The sequence below is a fragment of the Heloderma suspectum genome, chromosome 11 (assembly GCF_057233095.1).
Source record: "Heloderma suspectum isolate Gila_16-S chromosome 11, 16-S_ref, whole genome shotgun sequence".
Taxonomy (NCBI): domain Eukaryota; kingdom Metazoa; phylum Chordata; class Lepidosauria; order Squamata; family Helodermatidae; genus Heloderma; species Heloderma suspectum.
In genome coordinates, this window is record NC_139468.1 from 23,080,576 (window position 1) to 23,096,571 (window position 15,996).

A 15,996-nucleotide genomic window follows, 5' to 3' on the forward strand; every position below is an offset into this window, starting at 1 on the left:
TATAGAAATTTTTCCCAAATTGAGGCTCTGCACATATGTGTGAATGCACAGATGACCACTTGAAGAACTACAGTTACGGGTAAGCAACCTGTCTTTCTCAAACCATCCAGGGATCCTGGCTCCCAGCCGTTCTCCCTTCTCTAATCTACTCTCTTGCTGAAGGATCCAGATATCCCACAATCAGTTACCTAGAACATTTTCAGGAAAAAAGGAAAACACACGGTCTAGGAATAGGCCCTATGATTCCTGCCATAGAAGCCTTGTTTCTAATGCATCCTAGGAAGCAGACAGGAACCTTTGAGCACTAATGAGATACACGACAGACTAACTTCCTGAGATGCTCAAGGCCTGGGGGCCACAAGACAGGGCTTGGGGGGCTGCCTGTGGCCCACAAGTTTTGCAACCCTGATAGAAATGTTAAAAAGCATGAGGGATGAGATTGAACCTTGCAGAACCCCATAGCCTACATGCCATGGGGCCAAATAGAAGTTCCCTATTACCATCGTCTGGTCACGGCCCTGAAAACAGGAGCAGAACCAGAATAGCATCTTGCCATTCAGTTTGCAGATTTGATTCGATCATGTGAGCCCCTGCCACACAATTCAATGTTGTGGTGAGCCCACACAGTTTTTCCACTTTCAGTGAGAGGTAGGCTAAAGAAATTCAACTGCATTGGCTTCTTTAAGAAAGATTGTAATACTTTCCTGTTCTATTTACCCTTCTCAGTTCAGCTTCTCTATATGTTTGTCTACCGAGGTGGCTGAAATTGCAAGGGTTCTGGGTGTGCAAGAAATGACCCACTTCCAGGGGATTTCAAAAGTTTATGTGTAAACAAACGCACACTATACACAGGAACTTCCTAATATGTTCCAAGCTTAACCAGTTTGAGGAGGGGTGTGTGTGGCTAGTGGGAACATTTGCTGCCAAAAGCTCTATGCTTTTCTAGATGGCTAAGTCGAGCAAACTTGGCTAGGGTAGTGCTTGCCCCTTTATCTATTGAGAAATACTCCTTATGCTTAGTCCTAGGCCATAGGTTTCTCCTTCACTGATTAAAGCCAGGGCCCAGCCCGTTCTTTGCATCAGTGCATGGTTTGTATTAAGGAAAGGGCTGGATGGAGCTTAGAAAGTACCTTATGCTGCTCCCTATCTCTCTGACCTCCTGACCTTACTACTCACCTGCCTATCCACATGCCTTTCCTTCTCCCCATTTTCTTTGTTCCTCCTGACTTAGTCATGCCATAATAATGGAAATGCTTGCAGTGTCTGAACCTTGGAGGCAGACTGGACTGTAGAAAGGGAACAGCTGAATGATCTTATAGCCATTTCATATTCAGCCGATTCCCAGACCTGGAAGAGGCAGAGCATAGCCAACTGAGGTGCTCCACTTTACTTAAATTTACATTTAACCTAGGCACTTGAGTAATTTTAAATTTACTTTTGCGTGCTCTGCCAGCTATAAGGCAGAGAAAGAATCTCTGGTCGGTTAGCGGCTATTGAAGGTGGCCCTTGCATATAAACAAACTATTGGTGAAGACAGAAGTCTTGATTGATCCTGCTTTCTCTAATTAGAGTGGCAGATTCTTCTAGGGCTGCTTCTTCCAGCATCCACTTTATACTCCTTTTCTACCTTCTACTGCATTCTATATGTATAAGTTCTGATTCCCAGAATCTGTGTGAGGCACGGAAGCTCTGGTTAATGCTTCTTCAGAGAGTATTGGAATTTGAAATATTTTAGTTCTGACTTGTCTTTGTTTTCTACCAACAGTTGTTCTAAATACTCCAGTCCCTATTCTTAGCTAACAGAAGGCCACTCATATCTCAAATAACAAGGTTCATTATTTAGAAGTACTTACGTTGCCATAGTAATTGTTTCATATGCTTTTCTCAGCTAGCTCTCTTTTGAAAGATTAAAATTGCTCTGAACTTTGCACCTTTGTGTGAGATTGGCTTAGTTTGGAATGAAAATTCAAATTTACAACTTGGTAATCTGAATGCAGTTCAAATATTGTGCACAGATGAATGAGATCTTTACTCTGGTCTTGATGTGCACAGCTTCAATACTTGTTCTTCTCATACATTTTATTCCACCCACCCTGAGCTTCCTTTTGAAGTATCTGTTCTTGTGTGGTATAAGCCAGAGGGGCAGCTCTTCAGTGCTATTCGGATTCTTCCAGCTGAAGAGATGGTAAAGTTGCCCCAGTCACCTTTTCGTTAACAATGACTCTGAGCAAATACAAGGAATTTTCTATTATTGTATTTAGGGTTTTTTAAAAGTATATGTATTAGCTTTTAAAAATTATTAGCCACTTTTAGGACTGTTGCTTGAAAAGTGGGATATAATGGAAATAATAATACATGAGGAAATGGTTCCCAGAATTGGTTAACCATAGGACATTATATCTTGATCTGCTGTGATGTGAACATTTAGTGCCAGTTCAGATTTCCCAGCAGCAGCGCAGCTGAGCCTTTTTAAAGATTCCTTTACATGCTTATTTATTACATTATACGCCGCCTTTCCCAGCAGCACTGGATCATGTCCCACATGTGCAGTGAAGAATGTGACCTGCAGTTGAATTAACCTCCTGTGACATAGGAGCTTTCTAGAGATGTCTCTCCTTAGAGAACCTCTGATTGATTTTGTACTGGTTTTGTTGCTAAAATGGGGGAATCTCACTTAGACCTGAAGGATGCACTTGTTAAAGGGTTTAATAAGCATTCCCAAAGTGCTGTTTCTGAATAAAGCTGCTGCTTTCTCTCCCCCCCCCAATCTTTTTCACTTTGTCCTCAGAAAGTGTGTTAAAATTCTCTCCTGAAACATTTTTAGAAATGTAAGTGTCAGGAAGACCTTGATATTTGAGCAAGTGTACAGTTACTTCTAGAATCTTGAATATTTCACAGTTTTTCCTTGCATCACGGCAGGTGGGGCATGGCAAAGGTGTGTGGAAGCCTCTCCTTTCTGGGTACAGAAATACATCTCTGATCATGGCCTTAGTTACCTTTGGTGTTTGTGCTGTTTGTCCAAATCTGTTTTTCACATCTTTGGAGGCTGCAGCAGAGTTAAAGCTAGTTCAAAATTCCTTTGCGTGAGGTAGCTGTTTTTCAACCCCCACGGCAATTCAGTCCAGGCTAACAATGAAAGCAAATCATGAATCAATCCAAGAACCCTCAGGATTGTTTGGAAAGCCTTGTGAAAATGATCCATTATTTTTATTGAGTTGATACCCTGAAATGAAAGTGGAGATGCAGTGCACATTTTAGTTTCTTAGCTAAACTTCAACTCAATTCTGCAACATGTATAAATTGTGCAGTTTTGATTTTGCCTTGTTTTGCATGTTTTCTTTCGTTTCTGGTAGTCATGGAAAAAGGACAGTGAAACCCTCTGACCGCTGGAAATTCTACACAGCCCCCTCTGATATTTTTGAGATTTCACCAATTATTGCCTGCAGCTTTTCAAGCCAGTCTTTGCAGCCATAAGAGCTAGAAACAGGTTTAGTAATTGAAAATGAAAACTGATTCTTGAAATGCGGATTTCATTACTCCGTGACCCAGTTTGCATCTAATGGCAGCAAATCTTAGGTTAATTAACCCACAATTTGCCGGGTTGTGTGCCCAGTGTGTGCTGCTGCCACTTTGCATAATCAGACTACAATCGGCTGATCAGAGGTGGTTTTGTGACCTTTGAACCTGTATGTTGTTGTTGTTCAGTCGTTCAGTCTTGTCCGACTCTTCGTGACCCCATGGACCATAGCACGCCAGGCCTTCCTGTCCTGCGCTCTCTCCCAGAGTGTGCTCAAGTTCATATTCATTGCATCGGTGATACTATCTAGCCATCTCATCCTCTGCCGTCCCCTTCTCCTTTTGCCTTCAGTCTTTCCCATCATCAGGGTCTTTTCCAGAGAGTTTTCTCTTCGCATTAGGTGGCCAAAATATTTGAGCTTCACCTTCAGTATCTGTCCTTCCAATGAGCACTCAGGGTTGATTTCCTTTAGGATTGACAGATTTGACCTCCTTGCAGTCCAGGGGACTCGTAAGAATCTTCTCCAGCACCACAGTTCGAAAGCATCAATTCTTCGGCGCTCAGCCTTCCTTATAGTCCAGCTCTCACAGCCATACATTACTACTGGGAAAACCATGGCTTTGACTAGACAGACCTTTGTCGGCAAGGTGATGTCTCTGCTTCTTACTATGCTATCTAGGTTTGCCATAGCTTTCCTCCCAAGGAGCAAGCGTCTTTTAATTTCATGGCTACAGTCACCATCTGCGGTGATCTTGGAGCCCAAGAAAGTAAAATCTGTCACAGCTTCCATTTCCTCCCCTTCTATATGCCAGGAAGTGATGGGGCCAAATGCCATGATCTTAGTTTTTTTAATGTTGAGTTTCAAACCAGCTTTTGCACTCTCCTCTTTCACCCTCAACAAGAGGCTCTTTAAATCCTCTTCGTTTTCTGCCATTAGGGTGGTATCGTCTGCATATCTGAGGTTGTTGATAATTCTCCCAGCAATCTTAATTCCGACCTGTGATTCATCCAACCCGGCATTTCTCATGATGTACTCTGCATATAAGTTAAATAAGCCGGGAGACAATATGCAGGCTTGTCGTACTCCTTTCCCAATTTTGAACCACTCGGTTGTTCCATGTCTGGTTCTTACTGTTGCTTCTTGACCCTCGTACAGGTTTCTCAGGAGACAGGTAAGGTGGTCTGGTATTCCCATCACTTTAAGAATTTGCCACAGTTTGTTGTGATCCACACAATCAAAGGCTTTAGCATAGTCAATGAAGCAGAAATAGACGTTCTTCTGGAATTCTCTTGCTTTCTCCATGATCCAGCGAAAGTTGCCGATTTGATCTCTAGTTCCTCTGCCTCTTCGAAACCCCGCTTGTACTTCCGGTAGTTCTCGGTTCGCATACTGCTGAAACCTAGCTTGTGGGATTTTGAGCATCACCTTGCTGGCATGTGAAATGAGCACAATTGTGCGGTAGTTTGAACACTCTTTGGCGTTGCCCTTCTTTGGAATTGGAATGTAAACTGACCTTTTCCAGTCTTGCGGCCATTGTTGAGTGTTCCAAATTTGTTGGCATATTGAATGCAGCACTTTAACAGCATCATCTTTTAGGATTTTAAATATTTCAGCTGGAATACTGTCATTTCCGCTAGCTTTGTTGTTACTAATGCTTCCTAAGGCCCATTTGACTTCACTCTCGAGGATGTCCGGCTCAAGTTCAGTGACCGCACTCTCATGGCTATCAGGGACATTCAGATCTTTCCTGTATAGTTCTTCTGTGTATTCTTGCCACCTCTTCTTAATCTCAACTGCTTCTGTTAGGTCCCTGCCTTCTTTGTCCTTTATCATGCCCGTCTTTGCACAAAATGTTCCCTTGAGATCTCCGATTTTCTTGAAGAGATCTCTAGTCTTTCCCATTCACTTGTTTTCCTTGATTTCTTTGCATTGTTCATTTAAGAAGGCCTTCTTGTCTCTCCTTGCTATTCTCTGGAACTCTGCATTCAGTTGGATATATCTTCCCCTTTCTCCCTTGCTTTTCGCTTCCCTTCTTTCCTCAGCTACTTGTAAGGCCTCATCAGACAGCCACTTTGCTTTCTTGCATTTCTTTTTCTTTGGGATGGATTTTGTTGCTGCCTCCTGAACAATGTTACGGACCTCCGTCCATAGTTCCTCAGGCACTCTGTCTATCAGGTCTAATCCCTGAAATCTATTCCTCACCTCCACTGTATATTCATAAGGGATATGATTTAGGTCATACCTGAATGGTTTAGTGGTTTTCCCTACGTTCTTCAATTTAAGCCGAAATTTTGCAAGAAACAGCTCATGATCTGAGCCACAGTCAGCTCCAGGTCTTGTTTTGACTGACTGTATAGAGCTTCTCCATCTTTGGCTGCAAAGGACATAATCAATCTGATTTCGATATTGACCATCTGGTGATGTCCATGTGTAGAGTCGTCTCTTGTGCTGTTGGAAAAGAGTGTTTGCTATGATCAGCGTGTTCTCTTGGCAAAACTCTATGAGCCTTTGTCCTGCTTCATTTTGTACACCAAGGCCATGCCTGCCTGTTATCCCGGTGATTTCTTGACTTCCTACTTTAGCATTCCAATCCCCTACGATGAAGAGGACATCTTTTTTTGGTGTTAGTTCTAGAAGGTGTTGTAGGTCTTCATTGAACCGATCAACCTCAGCTTCTTCAGCTTCAGTGGTTGGGGCATAGACTTGAATTACTGTGATGTTGAATGGTTTGCCTTGGATTCGTACTGAGATCATTCTATCGTTTTTAAGATTGTAAACAGTACTGCTTTTCCCACCCTTTTGTTGACTATGAGTGCTACTCCATTTCTTCTAAGGGATTCTTGCCCACAGTAGTAGATATAATGGTCACCTGAATTAAATTCGCTCATGCCTGTCCATTTTAGTTCGCTGATTCCCAAGATGTCGATGTTCAATCTTGCCATCTCATGTTTAACCACCTCCAGCTTACCTTGATTCATTGATCTGACATTCCAGGTTCCTAAACAATATTGTTCTTTACAGAATCGGATTTTCTTTTCACCACCAGACACATCCACACCTGAGTGTCCTTTCGGCTTTGGCCCAGCTGCTTCACTCTTTCTGGCGCTCCTTGGAAATTCCCTCTGCTCTTCCCCAGTAGTACATTGGACACCTTCCGACCTGAGGGTCTCATCTTCCGGCATCGTATCTTTTAGCCTTGTGATACGTTGCATGGGGTTTTCTTGGCAAGAATACTGGAGTGGGTTGCCATTTCCTTCTCCAGTGGACCACATTTTGTCAGAACTCTCTGCCATGACCTATCTGTCTTGGGTGGCCCTGCACGGCATAGCTTATGGCTTCACTGAGTTACGCAAGCCCCTTCGCCACAACAAGGCAGTGATCCATGAAGGGCAGTGAACCTGTATACTACGGGTTATTTGTTGGTTAAACAACCCACAGTTAACCTACAATTGATTCTTTATCATTTAATCCATGAATAACACACAGTGTCTGGGTTCGTACATCACACAACAACCTCCAATCGGGGGTTGATTATGCAAAGAGGCAGCAGCACATGTCTGGCATGTGCCCTGACAAATTGTGGGTTAATTAACCCATGGCTTGTCACTATTACATGCAAATGGACCAAGTAATTGCATTTTGTGTTTGTGTAGAACTATGCAATTCACATGGCCCTAGCTCTAAGTTGCTGAATCAAGCAGAGCATTGCCCTATCCTGCCCCATATGTTTGTGTGGGTGTGTTAGTTGATGGAGCCAACTAGCAAATTAAAATTCAAGTGAACTGTAATTTCCAAGTATCATATCTTCATCCCCAGACTACCTATGTTTATTTTTGTCCTGTGTTAGCAGGATGATTTTTCAGTCTGCTTTGTGCTTGGTTCTTGCCAGCATTAGATAACATTTCAGTGTTGAGCCAGATCCTTCTCTTTAAATAAGATCTGTGAAATACTTAGGCCTGTTGTACTGCACCTCCGATATATGTGGTATTGGTTCATAGAGCTGTATCTGAATTCAGAGGGTACCCATGCATCTCCCAGGAATGCTGGGAGTTGTAGGACTTTTTTCTATCTAAACACGCATAGGATTGCGCCCTTAAACACTTAAATTAAAATATTTCAGGCCGCAGTAAAGGAAGTTCTAATTAACTTGGCTTCGCAAAACCTCTTCCAACCCAAAGCCAGTGCTCGGGTTGAATGCAGGCACCTCCTGCTCCATTTACTTTCATGAGATGCATTGTGCTTTTCTCCCTTCAAACTGTGCAAAATGAACATTCCAAGTGAAATGGGTTATGTATAGAATTCTAGTCCCAGGTCTATGGGGAAGTGACAAGGAGAGGACAACTTGGCTCACAACGTGGCAAGCTTGATAGCCAAGTGTGGGCTTCATATGAGACTTCCATTACCACACAAATGTGCATTAAGCTACAAGGAGCGGTGCCTCTAAATCCCCCTTCCAGCCTTGTTCTTCCTTCGCCTCATGCTTCAGACAAGGAGAGAGGTTGTTTACTCATCCTCACAGCAGTGCAGTGTTTCACTTTTTTTCTTTGGCCAGAGGGAACAAGAAAATCAAATCAGGACAAACAGGTTACGACTGGAAAGAAAGTCTTGAGGTGTGGCTGCTTCTTCACTGCTTTTAGACCAGTAGTCACAGGGAGGTTTCTTTTCACATGGTGCCTTGTCAGGGGGCAAATATATGAACTGGGGTGTATATTAATATCCCCCCAATGGCATTTGTGTCAATTCCCAGATGTTTTTGCTGCAGGTCTGCTGCGTGCTAAATTGGGTCACATTTGGCATTGACCCATCACAAGATAAGTAGTGTATCATGGCTCTGAATGTGCTACACAAGTCAAGTCTCCTCCGCTTCTGTACCTTTATTTAAGAAGTGGCATGAATTACTGCACATAGGAAAATACTTGACTCATTAAAAACACATGCTTTAGTTGTAAAAGTAAACGATGCATGACAATATGGGCTTAAGCTTCACTGTTCTTTATTTTCAATGTGAATGACATCCTAGATTACTCAAGTCTCACAAGCATAGCTAACCTTTTATTTTGTATTAACATCCAACTACCAACTTGGCCCCAAATGTTTTTTTTCTTTTTGGTTGCAGGCTTCCTGGCAGATGTATTAATAGATTGTGTCAAAGCAATTCTGATGAAATCATTCATAGTTCTTGTTTTTCTATTAGCATTTAGCAGACATTTGCCCACTGCAAGAAAAATAATGACCCATGCTGAATATTTACTTTCTGGGGAGTCATGGGTTTTTAGTTCCCAGCTTTTTTTCTAAATTATTAGCTGTTGACTTTGTGAACTGGACAGCTTTCTCTCCTTACTCCATGTCGAACAGTAAGAGGTTATTAGCATGTTGGCACAGTATGTAAATTGCATAGCCTAGACCTTAGATAATTTATTAGAAATACATTGTGTGATGTATGATTAACAGTTACATGGAAGTACAAAAATGTTACATGACACTTTTCACATCTATGCAGTTATCCACTTAGAGTTTTCTGTATAATGTAGCCCAAGGGCCATGGTGGCTGGGAATTATGGGAGTTGCAGTCCAACACATTTGGAGGATGCCACATTGCTGCTTCTCAGCATATGTGCAATTTGTCTGTTTTCCTTCTCTTACGACTCTACCAACATTAAAAGTTGGGGCTCATCCTCACCACAGCCCTTCGTTGTTTTTATGCCATCTTAAACTTGCATGGTTTCTCCCCCAGAGTGTCCTGGGAACTGTAGTCTGGTGAAGAAACTGAGAGTTTGCTGTTGGAGATCCTTAGCTTTCACGGAACTATAGCTCCTAGGTTTTTTGAAGAAATGAAATGACTGGTTTCAGTCTGTAGTGTAGATCCTTCCACCCACACCATCTTAATATACAGGCTGGCAAAACCAATAGGAAAACCTCAAGCACATGCAAGTGTCATGCTTCTGGATTGCAGGTCATGATTTTGATTATTCGTTTAGGATACTGACTTCAGTTATTTACTTAGAATATTTTCTTAATCTAGTTTTTTCTGTACACTGTCTAAATTTAGTTCAGTTGAGGATTATTGCATCTCTTCCATAATTATCATAATAGTTGTCTGGACAACCAGAGAACTGATTACTAATAATGTACTTGTTTTATCTTCAGGTGATGGGTCCCATGGATTTTGCTGCTAATGAAGAAAACGCCACGCGAGCCAATGAACAACATGAAGGACAGTAACAGGGCACCTAAAATAATGTATTAAGATTTTCTACTCAAATAATAGAGACTGGTCTAATTTTTAAATTGGAGTATTTCTTACAGTTTATTATGAAAAGAATTGCTTTTTTTTACACTTGTGCATATATTTTTGTGAAGTGTTGATAGTTGATACTATCAGAATGCTAAAAACTCTTTATTTTTTAAAATGTCAAACTATATTCAGTAAACCTGTGCCTTGATTCACTTCAAAAGGATGTTGCCTATGAGATGGTTAGTATTTTTACATATTGCCCACCTCACTGCTGTGTATAAGGCTTTCTGACTAATACTTTATTAAAAGTATTTAGCTGCAGGGTGGCATAAATTAGAAGTGTCATGCACATATTTTTTTTCTAGCAGTAAATGAAGAGTTATGCTTTGGTTGGACCATAGGTAAAAGTGCAAATGTAGTGAGACATAGATTGCCAAGAACTCACAGTCTGAGACAGGGATTGGTTATGGTTTATCTTAGATGAGTTGGCAACCTTTCCGGGTTCCTGGGCACATTTGCAATGTTTTTCCTTGCTTCTGCTACCCTGTCTGCTCACTCCCCCTCTACTGCTTACTTGCTTCTGCCACTGCTGCCTCCCCCCCTGCCCCACACACACGTCATCTTCCTAATGCCATGCTTAGCTCAGGAGCAAGGAAGCAGGAAGTCTGCCAATTTCCTGTTTCCTTGCTGCTGAGCTGAGTGCAGTAGGAAGCAGCATTGGGGTGGGGGGGGGAGAACAAGGGTCCTGGAGGGTTGCCAACCTCTGATCTAAGATGATTTCATCATAGCCCTTTAACCCAGTTATTGTTGTAGATGAGCAGTTGCCTACCACAGCTGTGTTTTGGCCCAGTTAATACTCTTTTCAAGCAGATTTATTTTCTCTGCCTAGATGTATGAACAGCAAAGTAGTTTAAAAATAATAAACATTACATTTTCCTCTTTAATTTTAAACACAAATGAGTGTCTAAAACTTAGTTCCCACTCCAGGGACTCAGAAATAGTTTTTATGCCATGCACCCCTTCTTTCAGGGCTTAAATACATGGTCCATTAACTGTATGTCAAAGGATTTTAAAAAGTTTAATCCTAGTGGTGGGAGGGCCTCAGTTTCCATTGGGGCTGGAGCACATGGGAAGGCTTAACCCTTCCCTCCCCAGCCACATTCCCACAAAAATCACCCCCATGCACATTACAATTAGGGTAGAATAAAAGCTCTCATTGGCACCAATGGGAGCTTTTTCCCCCCATCACCAATTGCAGTATTGGGGGGGGGGATTTTGGTGGGATAGCAGCTGAAGAGTGAAGAGTTCAACCTCCCTGCATGCTATGGTCCCAATGGAAATCAGTGGGTTCTGTGCTCACTGCAAGCACAATTAACATAATGTGTAATTAGGCTCTCAGGGACACAGTTAGGTCCCAAATAATAAATGTTCATGAAGGGTTATCCTGTCCTGGAGGAAGAATTTTTAATTGCAGTGCTTGATTCAATAATATTCTATGAAATGCAAATGTAGTGCTCATTCTTAGTTAAGTTAAGGCCAGGCCTCTTTTCTGCCATTTGTTTGCTCTTATTTTGCATTTTCTAAACATCTGAGAATGAGTTACATTGGATTTGGAAAAGATTTCCTATCCAGGACAGCATTTTCAACACCTTTCTTTTGGATACATTAATGAAGAAAAAAACTCAAAGTTCATGCAGCAACTTTTAAACCAAAGATACTTGGAGGAATCTGCAAACAGCTATCTGTTAGCAGTGCCATAGGCTTGGTTCAGACATAACTTAAAATCATGAACATAACTGGAAAGTTCTCCTCTTTCATGTACCAGAGGAAGAAATTATAAACTTCTGCTTCTAATCTTAAACTGTGATGTCTGAACTCAGGGAGCTAGGGTTTGTTTTATCTAAGGTTAGTGAGAACAATCCAAGATCTGAAACAGGGTTTGATCCTGGCTTCTTTTCATCAAGCAGTTTAAGCACACCACAACTCCCCAGATATGGGCATTGTGGGAAATTAGTGGTTTTTAAACATCAGAGGCAAAAGCTTTTGATCTCACAGGCATGAAAGAAGAAGAGAGGGGAGGGGGGAGTGCACGAGGCTGAGGCTCTCTGTGGCTCATTTACGTGGCAGGAATGTATGGCTTTGTGTTGCATTGGAATAAGGCCTTATTCCACAGAGTTGTTTAAATGCAGTCTACCCCTTTTTAAAACACTGATTCAATATTTAGAAGTCTCATTCAGGTGTTTTCCTCCACTTGATCATAATCCACATGACTGTCTGCATATGAGGGAGGAAACGTTTGAAGAGGGTAGCCTGATTTATGCATGTTGGCTTCTCCAGTGATTTAAATCCTGATTGCTCCAGCTTTTAAATCTTGAGTGAAGCTTACATGCATGGAGCAGGCCCTGCTCTTCATACTTTCCCCTTCGACCACCAGCAGTGCATGGACAGTGAACGGAAGGGGACTAGAGAAGGTGTCACACCTACAATTCCTTAATCCAGAAAATAGATTATATTATGAGTAATGTTGTTTAGGTCCTCACCTGGACCAGTTCATAAGGGAGCTTCACTTCTGTACTGAGAGGAAAAAGAAAGTGGGAAGACATAGGTCTACCATCTAATCGCAAGCACTATCTACCAGGACTTTCTCCTACATAAGCTCCATTGAAATGAATGGAAGCTTCACAGAACTAGCTTTGTAATATTTCCATCACTGAGGCACTTCCTATAAACTAGAAAGATGCCATTTTATGGATTTTTTTTTCAACCGGACTATGCCTGCCAATAAAAGTGTAATTGGGAGATGCATTTGACATTTGAAGCAGATTTTAAATAGGTAATTAACAAACAATGTTTACAAGCCTGAGAAACCTGAAGTGATAGCCACCAAACTCTCTCGTCTCATCTCCAAATATGAGCCATCTACCATAGATTATTTTTTAGTCAACTAATTCAGACACAGGCAGACTTGGATCTTCCACAGATTATAGTAAACAGAATGAACCTGAGATATGGGTGAGTTACACTGTGGCCACAGAAGGAGCCTTTTCCCCTTTAAACTGTTTTTCATGAAGGGGTGGGCTGGGGCAGGATGAGGAAGCTAAATCATAGTAAAAATTACGGGGTTTGGGGGAGTCATGGACATTTGCAGTAAAAAATGGAGTAATTTCTTAACTTGTCTTGGGATATTGGGAATATTATGATCCATCTCTTTACATTACATTTTTGATACTCTATAGATCTATTTTCAAGTCTCCAATTGTATTGGTAGAAGAGTGTCTAATTCATTTTTTTTTTACATTTTTAAGACTTATTGGATTATATTTTGCAAGAGATACAGTAAAGGAATTATCTGGCAGGATGCTCATCAAATATGAGAAGTCTCTGTTGCTCAAGTTTTTATTAATATTCCAGGGATGCTCATGTGCTGTAGTTAGTCTCAGAATGTTAAATTAACAGTATCTGCATGGATTATTAAAAACTGTTAAATTGGATAGTTTAACTATTGCCTACTGAATAGTATGTTATGAATGTAGTTAAATAGGACTGATGCTGGAAACGTTCACTAGAAATGTTCAGTGTTTAAAAATTCAGTTGGCCTTCTACACATTAAAAGCCTTATTAGTAATAACATTAATCATAATGCCATTATGGCAACAATCGATTATGATAACTACCTTCTTTTCCACTTTACCTCTGAAACATTGTACATTTATGTTTTCTAAAAATATTACACTTTACAATATTTGTATTTAATAAACATTTCAACAATTTGAGTACTATTCTTGGTTTTCCTTGTCTGATTTAAACATTAAAATAAGGCCTAGTTCATATAAATCCTGCTAGAAGAGGTCCGCAATGCTCCCTCTTCACTTGCTTTTTAGACTATAATTAAATGTAATTTACAATCTTGCTCTTCCAGGCAGCATTTAAAGTATCATTTATGTTTTAATATGCTGCTGATGGCTTTGCATTTTTATTGCTAACTTTTTTAATGTTCTGCCTTTTAATGCTTGATTTTGTATTCTGGTAGTTAATTCTGCTTATTTTGTTATGATTGTATTTTTATCTTTTGTTTTGTAAGCCAATTTGCATATGTTTGTGGAAAAGCAAGGTAAAAGTAAACCAAACAGAAGATGAGATTGTAAAACTCTTCCTGGACTGTTCCACTGCAGACTGTAGGTAGTTAGAACATGACAACAGCCATGCTGGACCAGACCAAAGGCCTATCTAGCCCATCATTCTGTTCACACTGTGGCCAACCAACTCCACTCCACAAGCAGGACATAAGTGCAATACCATCCACTCATGTTCCCCCACAACTGGTATACATAGGCGTATTGCCTCTGATACTGGATGTAATATACAGTCATGTGAAAAAGAAAGTACACCCTCTTTGAGTTCTATGGTTTTACGTATCAGGACATAATAAAAATCATCTGGTCCTTAGGAGGTCTTAAAATTAGGTAAATACAACCTCAGATGAACAACAACACATGACATATTACACCGCGTCATTATTTATTTTACAGAAATAAAGTCAAAATGGAGAAGCCATGTGTGAAAAACTAAGTACACCTTATGATTCAATAGCTTGTAGAACCACCTTTAGCAGCAATAACTTGAAGTAATCGTTTTCTGTATGACTTTTATCAGTCTCTCACATCGTTGTGGAGGAATTTTGGCCCACTCTTCTTTACAACATTGCTTCAGTTCATTGAGGTTTGCGGGCATTTGTTTATGCTTGTTGTTGTTCAGTCGTTGTGTCTGACTCTTCGTGACCCCATGGACCATAGCATGCCAGGCCTTCCTGTCCTGCGCTCTCTCCCGGAGCGTGCTCAAGTTCATCTTCATTGCATCGGTGATGCTATCTAGCCATCTCATCCTCTGCCGTCCCCTTCTCCTTTTGCCTTCAGTCTTTCCCAGCATCAGGGTCTTTTCCAGGGAGTTTTTTCGCATTAGGTGGCCAAAATATTGGAGCTTCAGCTTCAGTATCTGTCTTTCCAATGAGCACTCAGAGTTGATTTCCTTTAGGATGGACTGATTTGACCTCCTTGCAGTCCAGGGGACTCGTAAGAGTCTTCTCCAGCACCACACTTCAAAAGCATCAATTCTTCGGCGCTCAGCCTTCCTTACGAATCTTTGTCAGCAAGGTGATGTCTCTGCATCTTACTGTGCTGACTAGGTTTGCCATAGCTTTCCTCCCAAGGAGCAAGTGTCTTTTAATTTCATGGCTACAGTCACCGTCTGCAGTGATCTTGGAGCCCAAGAAAATAAAATCTGTCACTGCTTCCATTTCTTCCCCTTCTATATGCCAGGAAGTGATGGGGCCAGATGCCATGATCTTAGTTTTTTTAATGTTGAGTTTCAAACCAGCTTTTGCACTCTCCTCTTTCACCCTCAACAAGAGGCTCTTTAGATCCTCTTCACTTTCTGCCATTAGGGTGGTATCATCCGCGTATCTGAGGTTGTTGATAATTCTCCCAGCAATCTTAATTCCGACCTGTGATTCATCCAACCCGGCGTTTCTGATGATGTACTCTGCATATAAGTTAGGTCCCGCCACAGCATTTCAATTGGGTTGAGGTCTGGACTTTGACTGGGCCATTGCAACACCTTGATTCTTTTCTTTTTCAGCCATTCTGTTGTAGATTTGCTGGTGTGCTTGGGATCGTTGTCCTGTTGCATATCCCAATTTCGGCCAAGCTTTAGCTGTCGGACAGATGGCCTCACATTTGACTCTAGAATACTTTGGTATACAGAGGAGGTCATGGTCAACTCAATGACTGCAAGGTGCCCAGGTCCTGTGGCTGCAAAACAAGCCCAAATCATCACCCCTCCACCACCATGCTTCACAGTTGGTATGAGATGTTTGTGCTGATATGCTGTATTTGGTTTTCGCCAAGCGTGGCGCTGTGCATTATGGCCAAACATCTCCACTTTGGTCTCGTCTGTCCAAAGGACATTGTGATTTGTTCAGATGCAACTTTGCAAGCCTAAGCCATGCTGCCATGTTCTTTTTAGAGAGAAGAGGCTTTCTCCTGGCAACCCTTCCAAACAAACCATACTTGTTCAGTCTTTTTCTAATTGTACTGTCATGAACTTTAACATTTAACATGCTGAGACCTGTACAGTCTGAGATGTAACTTGGATGTTTTGCAATTTCTCTGAGCATTGCACAGTCTGCCCTTGGGGTGAATTTGCTGGGACGTCCACTTCTGGGAAGATTGGCAACTGTCTTGAATG

General features: G+C 41.4%; 1 protein-coding gene across 12 annotated transcripts in view; it reads left to right on the forward strand.

Moving 5' to 3' along the window:
- The window catches only part of SPPL2A (signal peptide peptidase like 2A), an 80,793-nt gene extending 67,259 nt beyond the window's left edge, over positions 1-13,534 (forward strand). For 8 of the 12 annotated variants that reach the window (XM_084817157.1, XM_084817159.1, XM_084817158.1 and 5 more), the window contains one exon: positions 9,666-13,534. In XM_084817157.1, coding sequence (XP_084673283.1) covers positions 9,666-9,740 — 75 coding nt within the window. In that variant the 3' untranslated portion in view covers positions 9,741-13,534. The remainder of the gene's footprint in view (positions 1-9,665) is intronic. The other 4 variants (XR_014785361.1, XM_084817165.1, XM_084817167.1 and 1 more) reach the window with 1 other exon arrangement.
- The last annotated feature ends 2,462 nt before the right edge of the window (positions 13,535-15,996 follow it).